At 37.4% G+C, this 18384-nt stretch overlaps 2 protein-coding genes across 2 annotated transcripts; one reads left to right on the top strand and one right to left on the bottom strand.

Annotated features, from left to right (window-relative positions):
* Nucleotides 1–3870: 3870 nt before the first annotated feature.
* Nucleotides 3871–5889, top strand: LOC103453967 (protein VAPYRIN-like). Its single transcript, XM_008393560.4, has one exon. It carries the CDS (start codon nucleotides 4021–4023, stop codon nucleotides 5644–5646), a length of 1626 nt encoding a protein of 541 aa, XP_008391782.1. The 5' UTR covers nucleotides 3871–4020; the 3' UTR covers nucleotides 5647–5889.
* A 1061-nt stretch (nucleotides 5890–6950) lies between these two features.
* On the bottom strand, nucleotides 6951–7829 carry LOC139191509 (uncharacterized mitochondrial protein AtMg00810-like). The gene has a single exon (XM_070812396.1). The coding sequence runs from the start codon at nucleotides 7827–7829 to the stop codon at nucleotides 6951–6953; it is 879 nt and encodes a 292-aa protein (XP_070668497.1).
* Nucleotides 7830–18384: the final 10555 nt, after the last annotated feature.

Below are 18384 nucleotides of genomic sequence, written 5' to 3'. Positions count from 1 at the left end.
GGACGAGACGTAAAGGTAGTCAGCCCATGGCTTGGGAATGACATCGTTGACTAGTCAAGGCCGAACAGTTCACTCAACACACATTGATTTGAAAAGCCGTGCAATCCTAACTGAGCAACTGTCACTTCACCATTGAATATTGACTGATGGGTAAAAAGGTTATCAGAATGCTAGTCTATATAGATGGCACATTAAATGCCAGAAAAGTAAAGCCAAGTGAGCCCAAAGCTTTCTGGGTTTATTGAGGGTGTATATAAAGGAGTGGAAACCTCTTGTAACTAAAGGTGCTAAAAGAAATTAGCTAGGAAATGAAATTAAAAGCTATTTCACTTTTTAATTTTGGAAGAAGTTTTAAGTCCAAATATCCCATCTTTATCGATTATAAGTATATGCCAGATGCTAAAATTGACAAGAAAAACAACTCATGCTTGAAGTATGATTGCAACAGCAAGAGTGATCATCAAATCAATGAGCCGTTTACAGGTTTTTTTTTTTTTTTTTTTTCTTGTAAATAATCATCAAATAAATAATCATCAAATAGTTGGCTGATGTGCTGCAACATCGCAATCGTAGAAAAGGTCGTGTTATGTAATTTGAAGAGCCAAAGACAAGGCTGATGATTCAAATAGAGCAAATGACAATAGAGATTTTAGGGTAGGGTTCTTACCATTCACAAACCAAATGATGCCACGTGTTAAAGTTCAGCAGTATGTTGTTATGGTTAGTTGTATTGCCAGCAGAAATATTGCAACAAAATCCATTGAAAAGGTAGGTAGTGCCTATTTGTACATGGTATTGTTCATAGTTAATTCGGCAAGTAAATGGTAGTAGGATATTGAATCGCTGCACACAAGGAGTTCTTTATATTTACTCCATAGAATGTTCTTATGATAAACAACAACAAAGTCTTAGTTTATTAAGGGATCGGTTGTATAAATTCTACAACGACACTATGGCATTGAATAAATTCATTAAGTCATTCGTTTGCTCCAAATACTTTATGTCTTTTCTTAAAAACTCATTCAAATCCTAAATCTTATTCTACCCCTTATGCTCTAAGCTTCTGTCACATAGTTCTAAGCCTTTATTATCATATATTCTTATGATAAACTTTATTAAAATAAAAAAGAAGAAAGAAAATATTCTTGTAATAAAACTTATACGTTCACATAGGGTTGTTAGTTTTAATTTTAAATGAAATAAACTAAGAAAATTGTCTTTCTATAATCAGTTTAGACTCCTAGGAATTTTCAATTGGATGGAGAGCATCTTGTTGGCTTCTTCATTGATCCCACTTTGTTAAACAATGATGTTAATTCATTTGACGTAAGCCTCCTCTTTCTCTAGACATTAGAGCAACGACAACAATTAAAAAAGTTTTCTTGTGCATAACATAAATTATATTACAAAACTGAGAGTGACATCTTAGAGAAAAGGCTTTGAAATTAACTCTCTGTCTCTTCCAATTTTTTTTTTTTAGAGAAATGAGATCCACCTATCATTTTTAGCCTTCAACACACCTATGTTCTTTTATTTATTTATTTATTCAATCTTCCGACTAAAAATTGATAGGGGTGTGTAAAACATAATTATTTATTGAATTATCTATCCTCTATCTCTTTTCAATCACTCATTGTTTTTTTTTTATCAAAATTTCAATCACTCATTGAGTAACCTTTTATGTTGACAGTGGATTTTTCTTTTATGAAACTAAACGTGCTAAAAGACACTAGCTAGGAAATGAAATTAAAAGGTATTTCACTTTTCAATATTGGGAGAAGTTGTAAGTCCCAATCTTCCATATCTGTTGATTATAAATAATATACCGAATGATAAAATTGACAAGAAAAACAACTCATGCTTGAAGTATGATTGCAACAGCAAGAGTGATCATCAAATCAATAAGCCGTTTACAGTTTTCATATTTCTGGTAAATAATACAGTTATAGTTGGCTGGTGTGCTGCAACATCGCAATCGTAGAAAAGGTCGTGTTATGTAATTTGAAGAGCCAAAGACAAGGCTTCTGCTTTAAAGAGAGCAAATGACAATAGAGGTGTAGGGTAGGGTTCTTACCATTCCACAAACCAAATGATGCCACGTGTCAATACTTGTCAATATATTGTTGTGGTTGGCTGTCTTGCCAACAGAAATATTGAAACAAATCCATTGAAAAATATTGAAACAAATCCATTGAAAAGGTTGTTAGTGCCTGCTTGTACATGGTATGGTTCAGAGTTAATTCGGCAAGTAAATGGTAGTAGGATTGAGTCGCTGCACACAAGGAATTCTTTATATTTTCTCCATAATATATTCTTATGATAAACTAATTAAAAATGACGAACAAGATGAAATATTCTTGTAAACTAAACTTATACGTTCGCATAGTTCTTCATATTTACTCCATAATATATTCTTATGAAACAACAACAACAACAATAAAGTTGTATCTCACTAAATGATGTGGGATGTATAAATCTTTCAACGTCATTGTGCTCGGATTTGAGCTAAGTCCTCCATTAGTTCTAAATACTCTATGTCTTTTCTTAAAGGTCTTTCAAACTCTTCCTAAGTCTTTCTCTATCCCTTATGCTCTGAGCATGTGTTACATAGCTTTAGAGGTGGCAAATTAACTCACTGGGTTGTTAATGGGTACCCGTTAAAATCTGTTTAGTTTGATATCATCGTAATATAAAGGTGACATTAGTAGTAGTGATGATGATGTAAGGTGAAATCAAACTAAATGGGTGTTAATGAGTACCTATTAACAACCCAATGAGTTAATTTGCTACTTGATAGCTCTAAACCTCCGTTATCATATATTCTTGTAGTAAAACATACGGTTGTTAGTTTTAATTTTTTTAATTTTTTTTAAGAGAAACAATAGCATTTATTGAATAATCATGAGTCAATCAACAACAATGAGGGCCTCCACAATTCAATCCGGAGGCTCCTCAAATCAACAAAACTCAATTGAAGAAGACACAACCAATTTGGCCATACCATATGTGCCGATTCCTGGGGTCTTCTTCCATGGATCTTCTGATGGATGACATCCGTGCTAGTTTTAATTTTAAATGAATACGTTCACATAGGTTGTTAGTTTTAATTTTAAATGAAATAAACTAAGAAAATTATATTTTTATAATCAGTTTATTGTTGTACTCTTAGGAATTTTCAATTGGATGGAGAGCATCTTGATGGCTTCTTCATTGATCCCACTTTTTAAACAATAGTGTTAATTCATTTGACGTAAGCCTCCTCTCTCCCTAGATATTAGAGCAACAACAACAATTAAAAAAAGTTTTCTTGTGCATAATAGAAATTATAATACAAAACTGAGAGAGTGACATCCTAGTTAAGCAGCTTTGAAATTAACTTTCTGTCTCTTCCAAAAAAAAAAAAAAGTTTGAGAAATGGTTTTTACACATCATTTTTAGCTTTTTACACATTCCTACTCATTTCTATTTATTGATTTATTTATTTATTTAATTCACTAACTAGAAATTGATACGGGTGTGTAGAAGGAGAATAAGATTGTAAAATTACCTCTCAAAAATTAAGACGACTAAATTTTTGGCATTTTCACAAGAAGAGTATAATGATATTTCTTTGTACTTGTAGGTAGAAGCTTTTAAACTCGACTTTCATAGATGACAAGTTTGATACCGAATTACTATAACTACTTGTTGGATGATTTAGTCCAAAATCTTCGATTCTTTAATGTGAATATATTGTTTCATTAAAAAAATTGTTCATACAACTGTGATTTTAGGAGTTATACTCCCTAGTTGAGACGCCGAATAGAACAAGTCAGCATTGTTTTTAACACCCCCACTTGGCATTCTCTCATCAAAGCCGGCCTTCACATTCCCTTCTTTTAAACTACACCCACCAAACTCAAAACTTTCAATTCGAATATCACTTCCTCCTTCAGTATTTCATGTGTTTTAATTTCTTCTATACATCATAAGAACCCTAAAAACTCATTGATCTGAAGCCAAAGTGAAAATCAAAGAAAGATGGACAGGCTCATAAGTTTGGAGCCATCAAACTTTGTTGCAATAAGGATCGAACCGGGACAGAAATGTTACGGCCAGCTCACTTTACGCAACGTTATGTACACTATGCCGGTAGCGTTCAGGCTCCAACCGCTGATCAAGAATCGTTACACGGTGAAGCCTCAGTCCGGGATCATATCTCCTCTCGAGAAGTTGACCGTAGAGATTGTTTATCACCTTCCACCGGGGTCCAGTCTCCCCGACTCCTTCCCTTACTGCAATGACTCCTTCCTTTTGCATAGCGTGGTTGTGCCCGGAGCAGCGATCAAAGACTCTTCTTCGACATTCGATGCTGTCCCAAACGACTGGTTCACCACAAAGAAGAAACAAGTGTTCATAGATAGTGGTGTCAAGATTATGTTTGTTGGTTCACCTGTTTTGGCACAACTTGTGTCCGATGGTTTGATGGATGATATTCGAGAAGTGCTTGAGAAGAGTGAAACTTCATGGAGAGCTGCCGATTCCGTGGATTCTGAGGGCCAATCTTTGCTTCACTTGGCTGTTGCTCAAGGACGGCCTGACCTAGTCCAGCTACTTCTTGAATTTGAGCCTGACGTGGAGGCTCAAAGCCGATCAGGGTCTACCCCACTCGAGGCTGCAGCCTCGAAAGGAGAAGCCTTGATAGTCGAACTTTTAATGGCCCGACGTGCCAGCACTGAACGATCTGAGTCCTCCACTTGGGGCCCCATTCACCTTGCGGCCGGAGGAGGCCACGTAGAGGTTCTGAGGCTTCTTATAATCAAGGGGGCTAATGTTGATGCGCTGACTAAAGATGGTAGCACAGCTTTGCACCTTGCGGTGGAGGAGCGAAGAAGGGACTGCGCAAGGCTCTTATTGGCGAGCGGGGCAAAAGCTGGAGTTCGTGATTGTAGAGATGGTGACACGCCTTTGCATATCGCAGCTAGCATGGGGGACGAGTACATGGTGAAGCTGTTGCTGCAAAAGGGTGCCAATAAAGATATCAGAAACTTTGCCGGCCTAACGGCCTATGATGTTGCGTTGGAGAATGGACACACGAGACTATTTGACGCTCTTCGACTTGGTGATAGCTTGTGCATTGCGGCGAGGAAGGGAGAGGTGAGAACAATTGTAAGGCTGCTTGAGACAGGTGCGACGATCAATGGAAGAGACCAACATGGGTGGACTGCTCTCCATAGGGCATGTTTCAAAGGGAACATTGAAGTCGTTCGAACGCTGCTCGAAAAGGGTGTGGATGTGGATGCTAAAGATGAGGATGGATACACCGCGTTGCACTGCGCAGTGGAGTCAGGACATGCGGATGTGATTGAGATGTTGGTAAAGAAAGGAGCTGATGCTGAAGCTCGAACTAACAAAGGTGTGACCGCACTGAAGATTGCTGAGTCTTTGCACTACGCTGGGATTACTAGGATACTTATTCATGGAGGTGCAACAAAAGCCAATAGTAATATGGCACGTATCTCGACCCAGACCTCAGTTGCATTTGGGAAAAAATCTAAGGGACTAGAGGAGGAGATCATCAAAGGAGGGATGAAGAAGAAGAAATCGAGTCGTGCTAGAGCTCTTCGTGGGAGCTTCGACCATTCGATCCCATTGGTTGTTCTTTAGCTAGCAAAACTGGAACTGATATTGGTGCATGTGTATTTTGAATTAGGTTTTGTCACATTTAGAGCTCACAATGACGCTGCTTTGGCTGAAATTATAGGCGGAAGAAATTGTAGACTCTTTTGTAATATATTCATTCTAAAAACACCTAAATACGTATATTTTGTTATTAAAACAAACTTGATCTATGTCACAATTGATTGTAATTCCTTATATGTATGCTAATAAGTGGATGTAGTTCGTTTATATTTGTCACTTGATAAAAGATGATCATAACATAAATATATATGTATATATATGTAGTCAAACCAATGTACTACAAAATATGCACGAAAGCAATGAGAAGACCGAAATTTTGCAATATATTGTTTGTTTGAATCCACAATATTATAAGCCGGCAGTAACAAATCATCATTTGCCAGATTAGGGTAGAAAGGATAATTAATCTTTTCTGGGAGGAAGAGATATTTTACTAAATTTTTTTTCAATAAGATCTTAACAACGGATTCTTTTAACTGCACATGCAACCACCACACAGGCCAAAATAACCACACAAGAGCTTATAGTGGCTCGGCCAATTGTGCTTACAGTCACTCTGGTGATCGCCTCAAGAAATTTCACTAGCAAAGAATAGGAACTGCTATGGCTACAAGCCCCTTACTGTGAAGATTGAAGTAGTAGTTCCAATGAAGGTAGTCGAAGAAACTGAGATTGAGAGAGAGAGAGATAGAGAGATTTCAGAGAAGTTTTCTTTTGTATTTCTTGTATATTGCATTATCGATTACACCTTTAGCTATGTGTATTTATATTATTACATTCCTTGCTCCATAAGCTAAGATATGAATTCTATCAATTTAACAACCTTAGCACCATACCCTAACAACCTTGTAACTTCCTTTGGATCTTGTGACACTTGTCCTCATCTAGACCCTTGAATTGCTTTCACTTGGATTCTGCTCTTGGTGCTTGTTGTCCTTACTTAGATCTTCATCTTTGTGTTTGTTTATACTCTTACATCCCCCCTCAATCTCATGCTTGAGTGAACTGAGCATGAGATTGCCACAGTGATGTTGAAACAAGGGTGCAGATAAACCCTTTGTGAAAATATCAACGAACTGATCAGCAGAAGAAACATGTTGAACGTGAAGATCTCTTCTTGTCACCTTTTCACGAACAAAATGATAGTCAATCTCAATGTGCTTGGACTTCGCATGAAACACAGGATTTGTTGAAAGGGCAATGGCTGAAATGTTATCGCAGTGAATCATTAGGGCTTGAGAGAGAGGAATATATAAATCACAAAGCAACTATCGAATCCAGGATAGTTCAGCAGCTGTGATAGCAAGAGCTCGATACTCAGCTTCTGTGGATGACCGGGAGACCGTATGCTGCTTCTTTGAGGACCAGGAAATAGGATTGGATCCAAGAAAAACTATAAAGCCAGAGGTGGATCGTCTGTCATTTGGATCCCCAGCCCAGTCGGCATCACTATAGGATTGAAGAGATAGCAGTCCAGGTTTAAAATGTATCCTATAATCTGGTGTGCCTTTGAGATATCGAATGATCCGTTTGATTGCAATGACATGAGACTCCATAGGATTATGCATGAATTGGCAAGCTTGATTCATGGAGAAGGCTATGTCAGGCCTTGTAAATGTGAGATATTGAAGGGCTCCCACGACACTTCTGTATTGATCGGGATTGTGATACGGCTTACCATCATCTTTTAAGAGTCGATGATATGGTAAACAGGGAGTAGCACAAGGTTTACACTCTTGTAAATCCACCTTGGCAACTAACTCACTGATGTATTTGGATTGGGAAACAAATAAACCTTCTGCAGTGTGACTAATTTGCAGCCTCAAGAAGTAATGTAGATCACCTAAATCCTTCATTTCAAATTCGGTAGTAAGAGCTTTGATGACCTGAGCTATCAACTGAGGAGAACTCCCAGTTAAAATAACATCATCAACATAAAGCAGTAAGACAACAATGCCTTGTTGAGAGGATTGAACAAATAACGATGGATCGGCATGTGAAGACTGGAATCCCAAGGCTGGTAGAAAACTTGTAAATCTGTCATTCCACGCTCTTGGAGCCTGTTTTAACCCGTAGAGGGACTTGTGAAGCTTACAGACATAATTAGATGGATACTGTGGGCTGAGAAATCCTGGAGGCTGTTCCATGTACACTTATTCTTGTAAAATGCCATGTAAGAAGGCATTTTTTACATCAAGTTGCCGGAGTTGCCAGTGGAACTGTGATGCCAAGGCAAGAATAAGGCGAATGGTTGTAGGTTTAACCACCGAACTGAATGTTTCATCGTAGTCGACACCCTTTTCTTGACTCTACCCTTTTGCTACAAGTCGTGATTTATATCGTGCCACAGTGCCACAGTGCCATTTGCATTCTTCTTTATTCGATACACCTATTTACATCCAACCAAGTTCTTGTCACTTGGAAGAGGAACTAGGGACCATGTTTGTTGAGAATGAAGTGCATCGATCTCTTCCTGCATTGCACTTTGCCATTCTACAACTTTAGAAGCGGTCTTGAATGTTTTTGGTTCGGAGACAGGTGACTGAGAGCCAATGCTAGCTAAGAAAGCCTTCGGTTTGACAATACCATTTTTGGAACGTGTTACCATAGGATGCACATTCATTGGTATTGAGAGAACAACATTAAGATGATCGGGTTGGAAATCAGGATCCACAGGGATGGGAGACTGTGTAGGCGTGGTAACTGGTATGTCAACACTTGGAGGTTGATATGAATTCAAATGTGGGACAGATGCATGTGTTTCCAAGGAATCAGAGGCACTAGATGCAACCAAGGAATCTGAGGCACTAGATGCAGCCAAGTAATCTGAGGCACTAGATACATGCAAGGAATCTGGAGTACTAAATGCATTTGAACGTATTGAATTTGTGTTATGAGATGAGGATGCATGATTATGAAGTGATGATGTGATTTGCTTAGTCAATGTAATGCATGGTAATGACGGAGAATGATGCAATGATGGAGGTGAGACTACCAAAGGTGATGTATTGACAAAAATAGAAAACTTGTCATAAGGAAAGTTGGATTCATCAAAAAGCACATGTCTTGATATGTACATTTTGTTTTGAGTAAGATTTAAACATAGAAAACCTTTATAATCTCCTGCATAGCCCAGAAACACACAAGTAGCTGTTTTTTGTTGTAATTTGGAAGTATTATATGGTTTCAAGAGAGGAAAACATGCACATCCAAAACCTTTTAAATGACTAATGTGTGGAAGATGACCATAAAACAGTTGATAAGGAGACTTCATTTTAAGAATGACACAGGGCAAGCGATTGATGAGATATACTGCAGTGGCACAAGCATGAAACCAGAAGAGAGTAGGTAACTTAGCAGTTTGAAGTAGAGTAATGGCAGTTTCTAGAATGTGCCTATGTTTTCTTTCAACTAATCTGTTCTGTTCAGGAGTGTGTGGGCATGATTTGTGATGAAGTATACCATTGGTGGTGAGAAAATGTTTAAATTGAGAGCTAATGTACTCTCCACCACCATCACTTTGTAAAATTTTTACTTTGGCAGAAAATTGGTTACACACAAACGCATGAAACTTGACAAATATAGCAAACACTTCTGATTTATATTTCAAAGGAAAAATCCATGTAAATCGTGTACATTCGTCTATGAAGGTTACATAGTATCTAAACCCTTCATATGATAAGAGAGGAGCAGGGCCTCATACATCACTATGTATGATTTCTAGGGGATGTACAAATTTATTGGTGGGAAAAGAAAAAGGCAACTTGGTAAATTTCCCTTCTAGACATGGTGTACAAACTGTTTTACAAGTGTCTAAAGATGCAGAAACTTGATGCTGATGTAGTATGGCAGAAGTGATTGCATTATATGGGTGTCCTAGCCTTTGATGCCATAGACTTGTACTAACAAGTTGTGCAAGAAAGCGTTTGTGTAACTGAGATGATGCAGATGGCAGCTTCTGAGTAATGTGGAAAGGTATAGGATAATAACTAGCCCTACACAGCCCCTTGAGAAGGATTTTCCTTGTGAATTTGTCCTGAACCCAAAAAGAAACATCATCACATATGAATCTGCATCTATTATCCTTATAGAGTTGGTAAATTGATAATAAATGCTGAGATATCTTTAGCACATGTAAAACATTCTTCAACACAAGATTATGAGAGGAAGTATGCAATTTGGAAGATCCTATGTGAGAAATGTGTAAACCTGCACCACTTGCATTGGTAATCGTGTCATTGCCGTGGTATGGTCTTGCCAACTCCAAGTTAGCTAGCTCAGAGGTCATATGAGATGTTGCACCCGTGTCTGCAACCCAGAATTGTTCTTCAGGGGCAAATGGTTGATGCTGAACATGCATTGCAGAGAGATGTGGGGTTGGTGGCCTTCCTTGATAAGCAAAATTTCCTCGATGATAGCATTGAATAGCTGAATGACCAAACTTCCAGCAAATTTGGCATTGAATCGAAGAATTAGAAGCGGAGACCGGTGTACTATGTCGCTAAAAGCAATCAGCTACAACATGCCCTTTTTTGTTGCATATTTGACAAGTTGGTATTTCAGATGGATGATCTGGATAATGAGACTGAAATGGTCTTGGAGCACCAAGAATTCCAGGACTTAGATTTGGTGAATGATTATAAGATCGGGGACCAGACTGATATGACCTTCCTCTTCCTTTGCCTCTGAAGTTGTTTCCCTTGTAACCGCCATAGTGGTAAGAACTCTGAGAATTACTTCCAAAATTGATAGATAGACTCCCATTGGTATAATATTGCCCACCAGAATTATAACCAGTAGAACGTGAACCACCACCATTGTTCTTGTATGGTTGATCATTGATGCCAGAGCTAAAACCAAACTCAACAGAATAAGAGGAATCTTGATCAAGAACTAGAGCTTTCCCTTTGTCAGTGTTGGTACCAGCAACCATTGCAGCACTAAAGGATGGGGAAGACTCAAAATATTGACCAATTGTAGTCTCTTCGGCTAACAATTGAGACCTAAAATCTTTTAGGGAAATACCATTTTCTCTGCCTCTTATAACACACCTGAAGGTGTTAAATTCTGCAAGAAGACCTTTCAGGGCAAGAATTATGATATCATCATCATAAAAAATGACTCCTGCAGCAGCAAGATGATCTCTCGCATCTTTGATCTTTTGCAAATACACAGAGACAGATTCATACCCTTTTTGAATGTTTTGGAGCTCAGTTTTCATCTGAAAGATTGTAGCTTTCGTGACTGTCGAGAATCGCTCAGCAAGATTAACCCAAATTTCATGAGAACTGTGACTCCCAATTATACAGGACATTGCAGTTGTAGACAAAGTTGCAATGATTAATTGCATAAGAGCACGATCATGCATCTTCCATACAAGATAATCATCAGTTTCAATCCCTTCAGTTGTAGCATCCTTACCAAATCTTGGAGGACATTTTCGTGATCCATCAACAAACCCTAGAATGCCATGACTTTTAAAGAGAAGTTTAATCTAAAAGCTCCAGGTTAAGTAGTTAGAATCATCAAGCTTGACTGTAACGGACGTAGAAATGGTAGAGATAAGACCGGTGATTGGAGACTGAACAATCCTTAGCTGATCAGTAGTAACCATTGTTGATTCGTGAGACAAGAAGTTCACTGAGACCTTTTAACAAACAGTTGATATGCAGAAGAAGAAGACGAAGTTCTTGAAGCTCTGTAATAATCTGACGACGCCAATTTTGTTTTACCACAGAACAGTGTGCAAACTAGAGGGTAGAGAGAAGAAATGAAAGCTTTGATTAAGATTTGGAAGCGCCAGTCGGATCGGCGATGATACCATGTGAAGATTGAAGCAGTAGTTCCAATGAAGGTAGTCGAAGAAACTGAGATTTAGAGAGAGAGAGATAGAGAGATTTCAGAGAAGTTTTCTTTTGTATTTCTTGTATATTGCATTATCGATTACACCTTTAGCTATGTGTATTTATATTATTACATTCCTTGCTCCATAAGCTAAGATATGAATTCTATCAATTTAACAACCTTAGCACCATATCCTAACAGCCTTGTAACTTCCTTTGGATCTTGTGACACTTATCCTCATCTAGACCCTTGAATTGCTTTCACTTGGATTCTGCTCTTGGTGCTTGTTGTCCTTACTTAGATCCAAGGAACAAAATATCGATATTATCGGCGATATTTCGCCGATAATATCGTTTTTATGAGAAGACGATATTTTCATACTTTTCCATTTAATTATCGTCAAAATATCGTGATATTATCGATAATATCACGATATTACCGATAATATCGCGATATTCGTACTCTTCATCTGTGCTATCACCGTGGCTTTCAGGATTTCTACACAGAAAGCACACATGTATGAGGGTTTCCTCCCTTTTCTTATAAAAAAGAAAACTGGAAACGATGATGACTAAAAAAAAAAAAGAGGTTGTTTACCTTTGTGCACTTTTATCGGCTTAGATCCGTTTATGGGCTGTTTGCCCAATCGAAGTAAGAGGGCAAGATTTGCATAATGGAGGTGTGGGTTGCTTTGGTTTAGGGTTGCAGGTAGAGCTGACCAATAGAGAGGGAGTTGCACGATGGAGCTACAAAGAGAAGAGAGAAATGGGTGAAATGGTTTGGGTTAGTCTTGGGAGTAATGGGAAGAGTCTGGAGAAATAAAAACATATAAGTGGTTTGGCTCTGGGCTCGAGGTGAGAGTGCATGATAGCTGTTTGTTTAATACTCCTTTTTGCTAGGGTTCATGGTGCACTTACGTGGGCTTTCCTTCCAAGACTTGGCTTCTCCCGTCATCATGGTGCCCTTCCATGGGCCTTTCTTCCAAACTCTACTTGGGTTTTCATGACCCAGTGCATGGTTCATCAAGACCTTAGGTCCGTATTCCACCAGGTGCATTCTTTTCTTTTCTTTTCTCTCATTATTTTTTTATTTTTTATTTTTTTTGTCTTTTACTTATTGTTATCTTTCTTTAGGTTTTGTTTAGCTTTTTAATTTCCTTTTCGATTGTCTTTTATTTATTTTTTCACACCTTGGGAACAATGTATGATTTAAGTTTTTTTTTGGGGTGGGGGGGGGACGGATCAATTTGGAGAGAGGCACTACTTTGGAGCTTTTGACGATTCAAGGTGTTTTCCATCCATATTTTTAATAATAATTTATTTTATGATGTTATGCATGTAGGTTGGGATTCGAACCCCTCCCTTTGTCAACAACGCACCTGGACCTTATCCAACTCGCTACAGATGTGTTTATGATTACATATTCATCCTGTAATATTTATATGGTTGTTAAGATTTCTGCAAGGCTTGCAAGCTAATATTTATTATCTAGGATAAATTTCTATATTTAAAAAAACACCAAAGGGATTTGAACCCCTCCCATTTTACTCCTTCAACACCTTGACCACCATATCACTTATGTTTTTGTGAAAATATGCTAAAAAACACTTACTCTACACATAGAGATGATGAAGATAGTGAAAATTTTGAACCTCATAGGAACTCTATGTGGTACTAAATTACTCATGTATCTTACCATGCAATGTATAAAGTGTAAAATATTGTACTAATTCATTATATATAAATGATTATGGTGTGTTTAAACTTCTTTCATTAATTACTACATATTTTCTACACTCACAATGTTTGTCAGCTCGCTATATATTCAACTTGATAATGTTAAATCCATCATGCAATGCATTTCCTTCCAATTTTTTGTGATAAACTAATAGATAATTGACTAAATAAACATCCTACAAAGTTTCAATAAAAATTTCCAAGTTTTTCTTACAATTTCCGTGGTTTCCATGTAATTTTTATCGATATCGATATTATCCCGATATTTCCATCGATATTTCCGTGTTTTCGGACTATCGATATTTCCGATATTACCGATATTTTCTTCCTTGCTTAGATCTTCATCTTTGTGTTTGTTTATACTCTTACACTTACCTCCTATCGAACCCTAGGTCCTAACGTCTCTCACACCCTCCAAATCAAACCCTTTGACTCCCCTTATGACTTGTGTGGGAATTCGATAAACCCGAATAACTCTCTTGTTCTTTGAAATCTCATGTCAAGTCTATCTCCCACACCGCCCCTATCCTATTTACAATAGGAATTGAAACCGTAAACAAATTCTCAAAAATAGGAAAAACCTAGAATTCATATATTCACTTATCGCAACTGTTGGTATTCAGACCATCTTCATCTTAATTAAAACTAGAATAAAAAGATGGAGATATGAATTAAGGCAGCAGCTGCAGAGAAGAAACAGAGAGCAGAGAAAGCTTTTGTACGAAGAGATATTTTCTGATTATTTCCTTTTTGGGTATTGCTTCCAGTGCATAGGACAGCTGCTAAGGCTGTAGGGCAGCAGCATTAGAGCAACTCCAACGTTGCTTATTGCCTTGGAGATTGACAACCTGATCCACTCCCTTCTTCTCAAAATACTCCAACCCACTCGGGTAATTGGGCTCAAGGCAAATCCGATGGAGAAATTAGGTAATAATCGTATGACTCAGCGCCCTGCCTATGTGATGCAAGGTTGACCTTAGCCACAATTTAAATTATTAAAAAATTATAATAAACCAATTAAAAATATAAAAGTTATATTTTTTCTATACCTAACCATGTTCTTCCACTTTGTACTACATTTCAATATTTTCAAATACTTTCAACCAATCTTTTATTATTATCCGAAATTAAAAATAAGGTTATCTTTTATTAGTTTATAAAAAAAAATTAATACGAATTGTCTGACTATTCAATTTAAAGGTGTGGATATGCACTTAGACAATTACTGTTCACTATAGGCCGTTACTGTTCATTCAAGGGGATTGAGTTGCCTATTGCCCAACGGGCTTTAGTACACTGGAAGTGCTCTTACAATTCATCTATGCCATACATGTGGCAGCAAATTAGAATTTAGATCAAAATGCAAATTACCAAACTAAACCTACCAAAATACAGCATAGTACTAACGTTATTGTGAAAAACAAGACATAGGAGTTAGTGGACAGACCTTGTAACAACTCCATTATTAGAGTGAAATGGGTTTATAAGACTAAACTCAATCAAGATGGTTCCATTCAAAGGAACAAAGCTAGATTGGTAGCAAAAGGTTATTCTTAGAAATTCGGGACTGACTTCCTAGAAACCTTTGCATCGTTATCTACGCATGAGGCAATCAGAGGTCTTATTTCTGTAGCTTCTCAGAAGTGGTGGTTCTTACACCAACTCGATGTCAAGTCCGCTTTCCTAAATGGAGTCGTAAAAGAAAAGGTGCTTGTTGACCAACCTCAAGGATTTGTTCATAAAGGACAAGTGCACAAGGTGTACAAGCTTAAGAAGGAATTTTATGGCTTGAAACAAGCTCCAAGAGCATGGTATGGAGAGATCGACTCATATTTCAATGAAAGATGATTTCAAAGAAGTGAGAATAAACCTGCACTCTACGTCAAAACCGAAGGTACTTCAGATATCCTTATCGTTTCTTTATATGTTGATAATTTGGTTTATACTGGAACTAGTGATAGAATGATCTTGAATTTCAAGAATGTCATGATGATGAAATATGAGATGAGTGATCTAGGCATGTTGCATTATTTTTTGGGAATTGGTATCATTCAACCAGATGATGGTATCTTTATTACTCAAAAGAAATATGCAAAAAACATTTTTATAGAAATTCAAAATGGTTGGTTGTATGCCTGTTGCAACACCTCTAGTTGTGAATGACAAGTTTCAAAAAGAAGATGGTAGTGGTGATGCAGATGAATCTATGTATATAAGCCTTGTAGGGAGTTTGTTGTATTTGACAACAACTAGACCCAAGATATCATGTATACTGCAAGCTTGTTGTCTAGATTTATGCACATGTCTACTCGCATTCACTATGAAGCTGCAAAGAGAATCTTATGATACATACAAGATACACACTTGACATTGGTACTATGTATGAAAGGAATGTTGAGCCAAAACTGTTTGTGTTTTGTGACAGTAATTGGGGAGGTAGTGTGGTTGACTTGAAGAGTACATTTGGTTATACTTTTACACTAGGGCTGGTGTATTCTTTTGGGCGTCTAACAAGCAAAAATCAGTTGCATTATCAACTGCAGAGGCTGAGTATGTGCTTTGACTTCAATTGCAACTTCTCAAACAGTGTGGCTGGGAAGAATTATGCAAGACTTTTATGAGAAACAAGAATCAGCAACCCCTATTCTTTGTGATAACAAGTCCGCTATTGCCATGAGCAAGAATCATGTATGTCATGGCAAATCAAAACATGTTTCTATGAAACATCATTAACAAAGGACAAATTCATCTACCTAAGAGGACTTATGAGAGTGAAGTAGTAAAGCATTAAGAAGGAGTGTTAAAGCTAACAACAACACCAATTACAAAATACTATCACACTTACTTTTTTTTTTTTTTTGAGAAATTTCGACGATACGAGAGAATATTATTGATATATAAAAAAAAAATTACAACTAATTAAGGGGACAATCATACCCCTAACATTTTCGACTGCTAACCCTTTCCATTTTCACCTCCCTTCTTTTTTTCTCATGAATCCTGGATTTCATTCCCAACGTTACTTCAATGTCAAAAGTACATAGATTTTTGTTTTTTTGACCAAATGATATTATCTACACTAAGGGGGTGGGGGAGTGGGCGAAGCCTCACAATGGGATAGCAATAATGTGGTTGAAATTTACCTTTGGTAAGAATCAAACCTAAGACGTTTCACTTACAAGTGAAAAGGAATACCACTAGACCGTACGGTAGTACTAAGTGGCAAGAAGTACATAGTTAAGAAACAATAAAAGAGAAGAAAAATAAGACGATAAGCTTAGACCTCTGTAAAAAATCTTCAGTTTGAAAACCACCTAATATGAGGAGAAGACCACCAAAGAAAAAAGGCGCATCCTACCGTTTGGTACGTGGACGAAACGCAGTGGGACATGACACACTCGTCCCACATTTGGTGTGCCAATTTGCCTAGGACGTGTTGTACCGTGGAATAGATTTTAGTCAATTTTTTGTGCCACCCTCCCTCTGAAATGACTTGTTCCAACCCATGGAACACAAAATTATAACTTTTTGGACAGCAATACCCCTCATCTTTTTCATTAATTTCACTATCTACCATTTCTCTCCCGTAGCCTCCCTCTCTTCTACCCTCAATCTCTCTTGTAGCCTCCTCCTCCTCCACCACAAACCCAACAACCCAGGCTAACCCAATCACAGCAAACCCATCCGAAATCAACCCCACCTCCTCCCGCCGCCTCCCTACTATCTGCTAGTCCCACGACAAGACCGTCGCCCTCCGTCGCGAAAACCTCAAGACTACCCACTCATAGGACGTAGCCAACGCCATCACTCTAGAGATGTGATGGCGAGGATTAGGCAGAAGATGTGAGGGATGACGTTGAACTTGTCAGTGGTGACTCAAGTAAGGTCGAACTCGTCGGAGTGGATGGGTACATTTGTCATTTAATTCTTTATTCCATTCCTGCCTGAGCGTACACCAAATGTAGCATGGAACCTCTGTTATGTTCCATTCTGTCCCGTTCTGTCCCGTTTCGTCCCATCTGCGTACCAAACAGTACCTTGTATTCTTGCTTCGCTTGGAAGCCATCTTATAGTTCAAAAAAGGTGTACTAAATTTTCATAAATCAAAGAGGGATTTTCCCAGTAAGATGAACTAGTAAACGTTGTAGTTTGACTTCTTTCTTTCTTTCTTTTTTCCGTCAATGCATACATTTTAAAAATATTGTTAGGTTTTCCCTAAAGAATAGTTTATGACTAATACACTCAGCAAAATTGTATCACCATAATCAGTTAATTACATGTGTATTAAACCCAACATAAATATCTATGTAGTATTGCATTCACATATGAGTCGAATTTAAGCAGCCTCCAGTCAAGTGGTAACAACTATCTCAAAGCTTAGCTATTTCTTTATTTCCCTTACAATATGGACTATGATTGCGTTATTTTGTACCGCTAATGTTAAGAAATGACTTAAGATCTTCCTCTTTAACTCATTTTATCTTACATTCAAACTCGATCTCTCCATCTTTTTGTAACATAAAGTAGTAATATCGCTTATACAAAAATTAAAATACAAGAAAGAAAGAAAATGAAAGTTTTGAAAGGGTTGAGTTTTGGATGTTGGAATTCTTTTTGGGCAGTGGACAATTGAGTAGTAAAACCAAAAGGGAGCAATCAGTTGTTGGTGTTGAAGATGAAAAGACACCTTTCTAGCTTTCCATTTTGTAGTCTCATAGATCACCAACCCTGAATTATACTAAAAGGTGGGTTGGTGATTTTAGGTATTTTATGTGCATCAGGTCCATAAGCTGACGTTATGTGCATCTAGAATAATTACTATGAGAAATCTAAGCACAAATTTTAAAATAGACAGAGAAATTTTTTTATACGTATCATTATTTTTAATATTTAAACAATAAGCACAAAAAAAAAGATGTTTTGCTTGTAATGTCTTTTTTTTTATATAAATAATATTAAAAAAAAAACAATTGGACTCAAACTTAAGATGATAAAATGTAATTATGCGAGATTAGTCCTTCCCAAAGTTCTCTGCATGTCATAGAGTGCAAGCGTCTACCCTCAATCCAAAGGGAGAAGGGACCAAACAAACGCCCGCCCACCATATCCTAGCATTTTTATT

This window comes from Malus domestica, chromosome 14 (assembly GCF_042453785.1).
Source record: "Malus domestica chromosome 14, GDT2T_hap1".
Taxonomy (NCBI): Eukaryota; Viridiplantae; Streptophyta; class Magnoliopsida; order Rosales; family Rosaceae; genus Malus; species Malus domestica.
The sequence above is the reverse complement of the archived record's forward strand: the minus strand, read 5'-3'. Positions and strand labels throughout refer to the sequence as shown.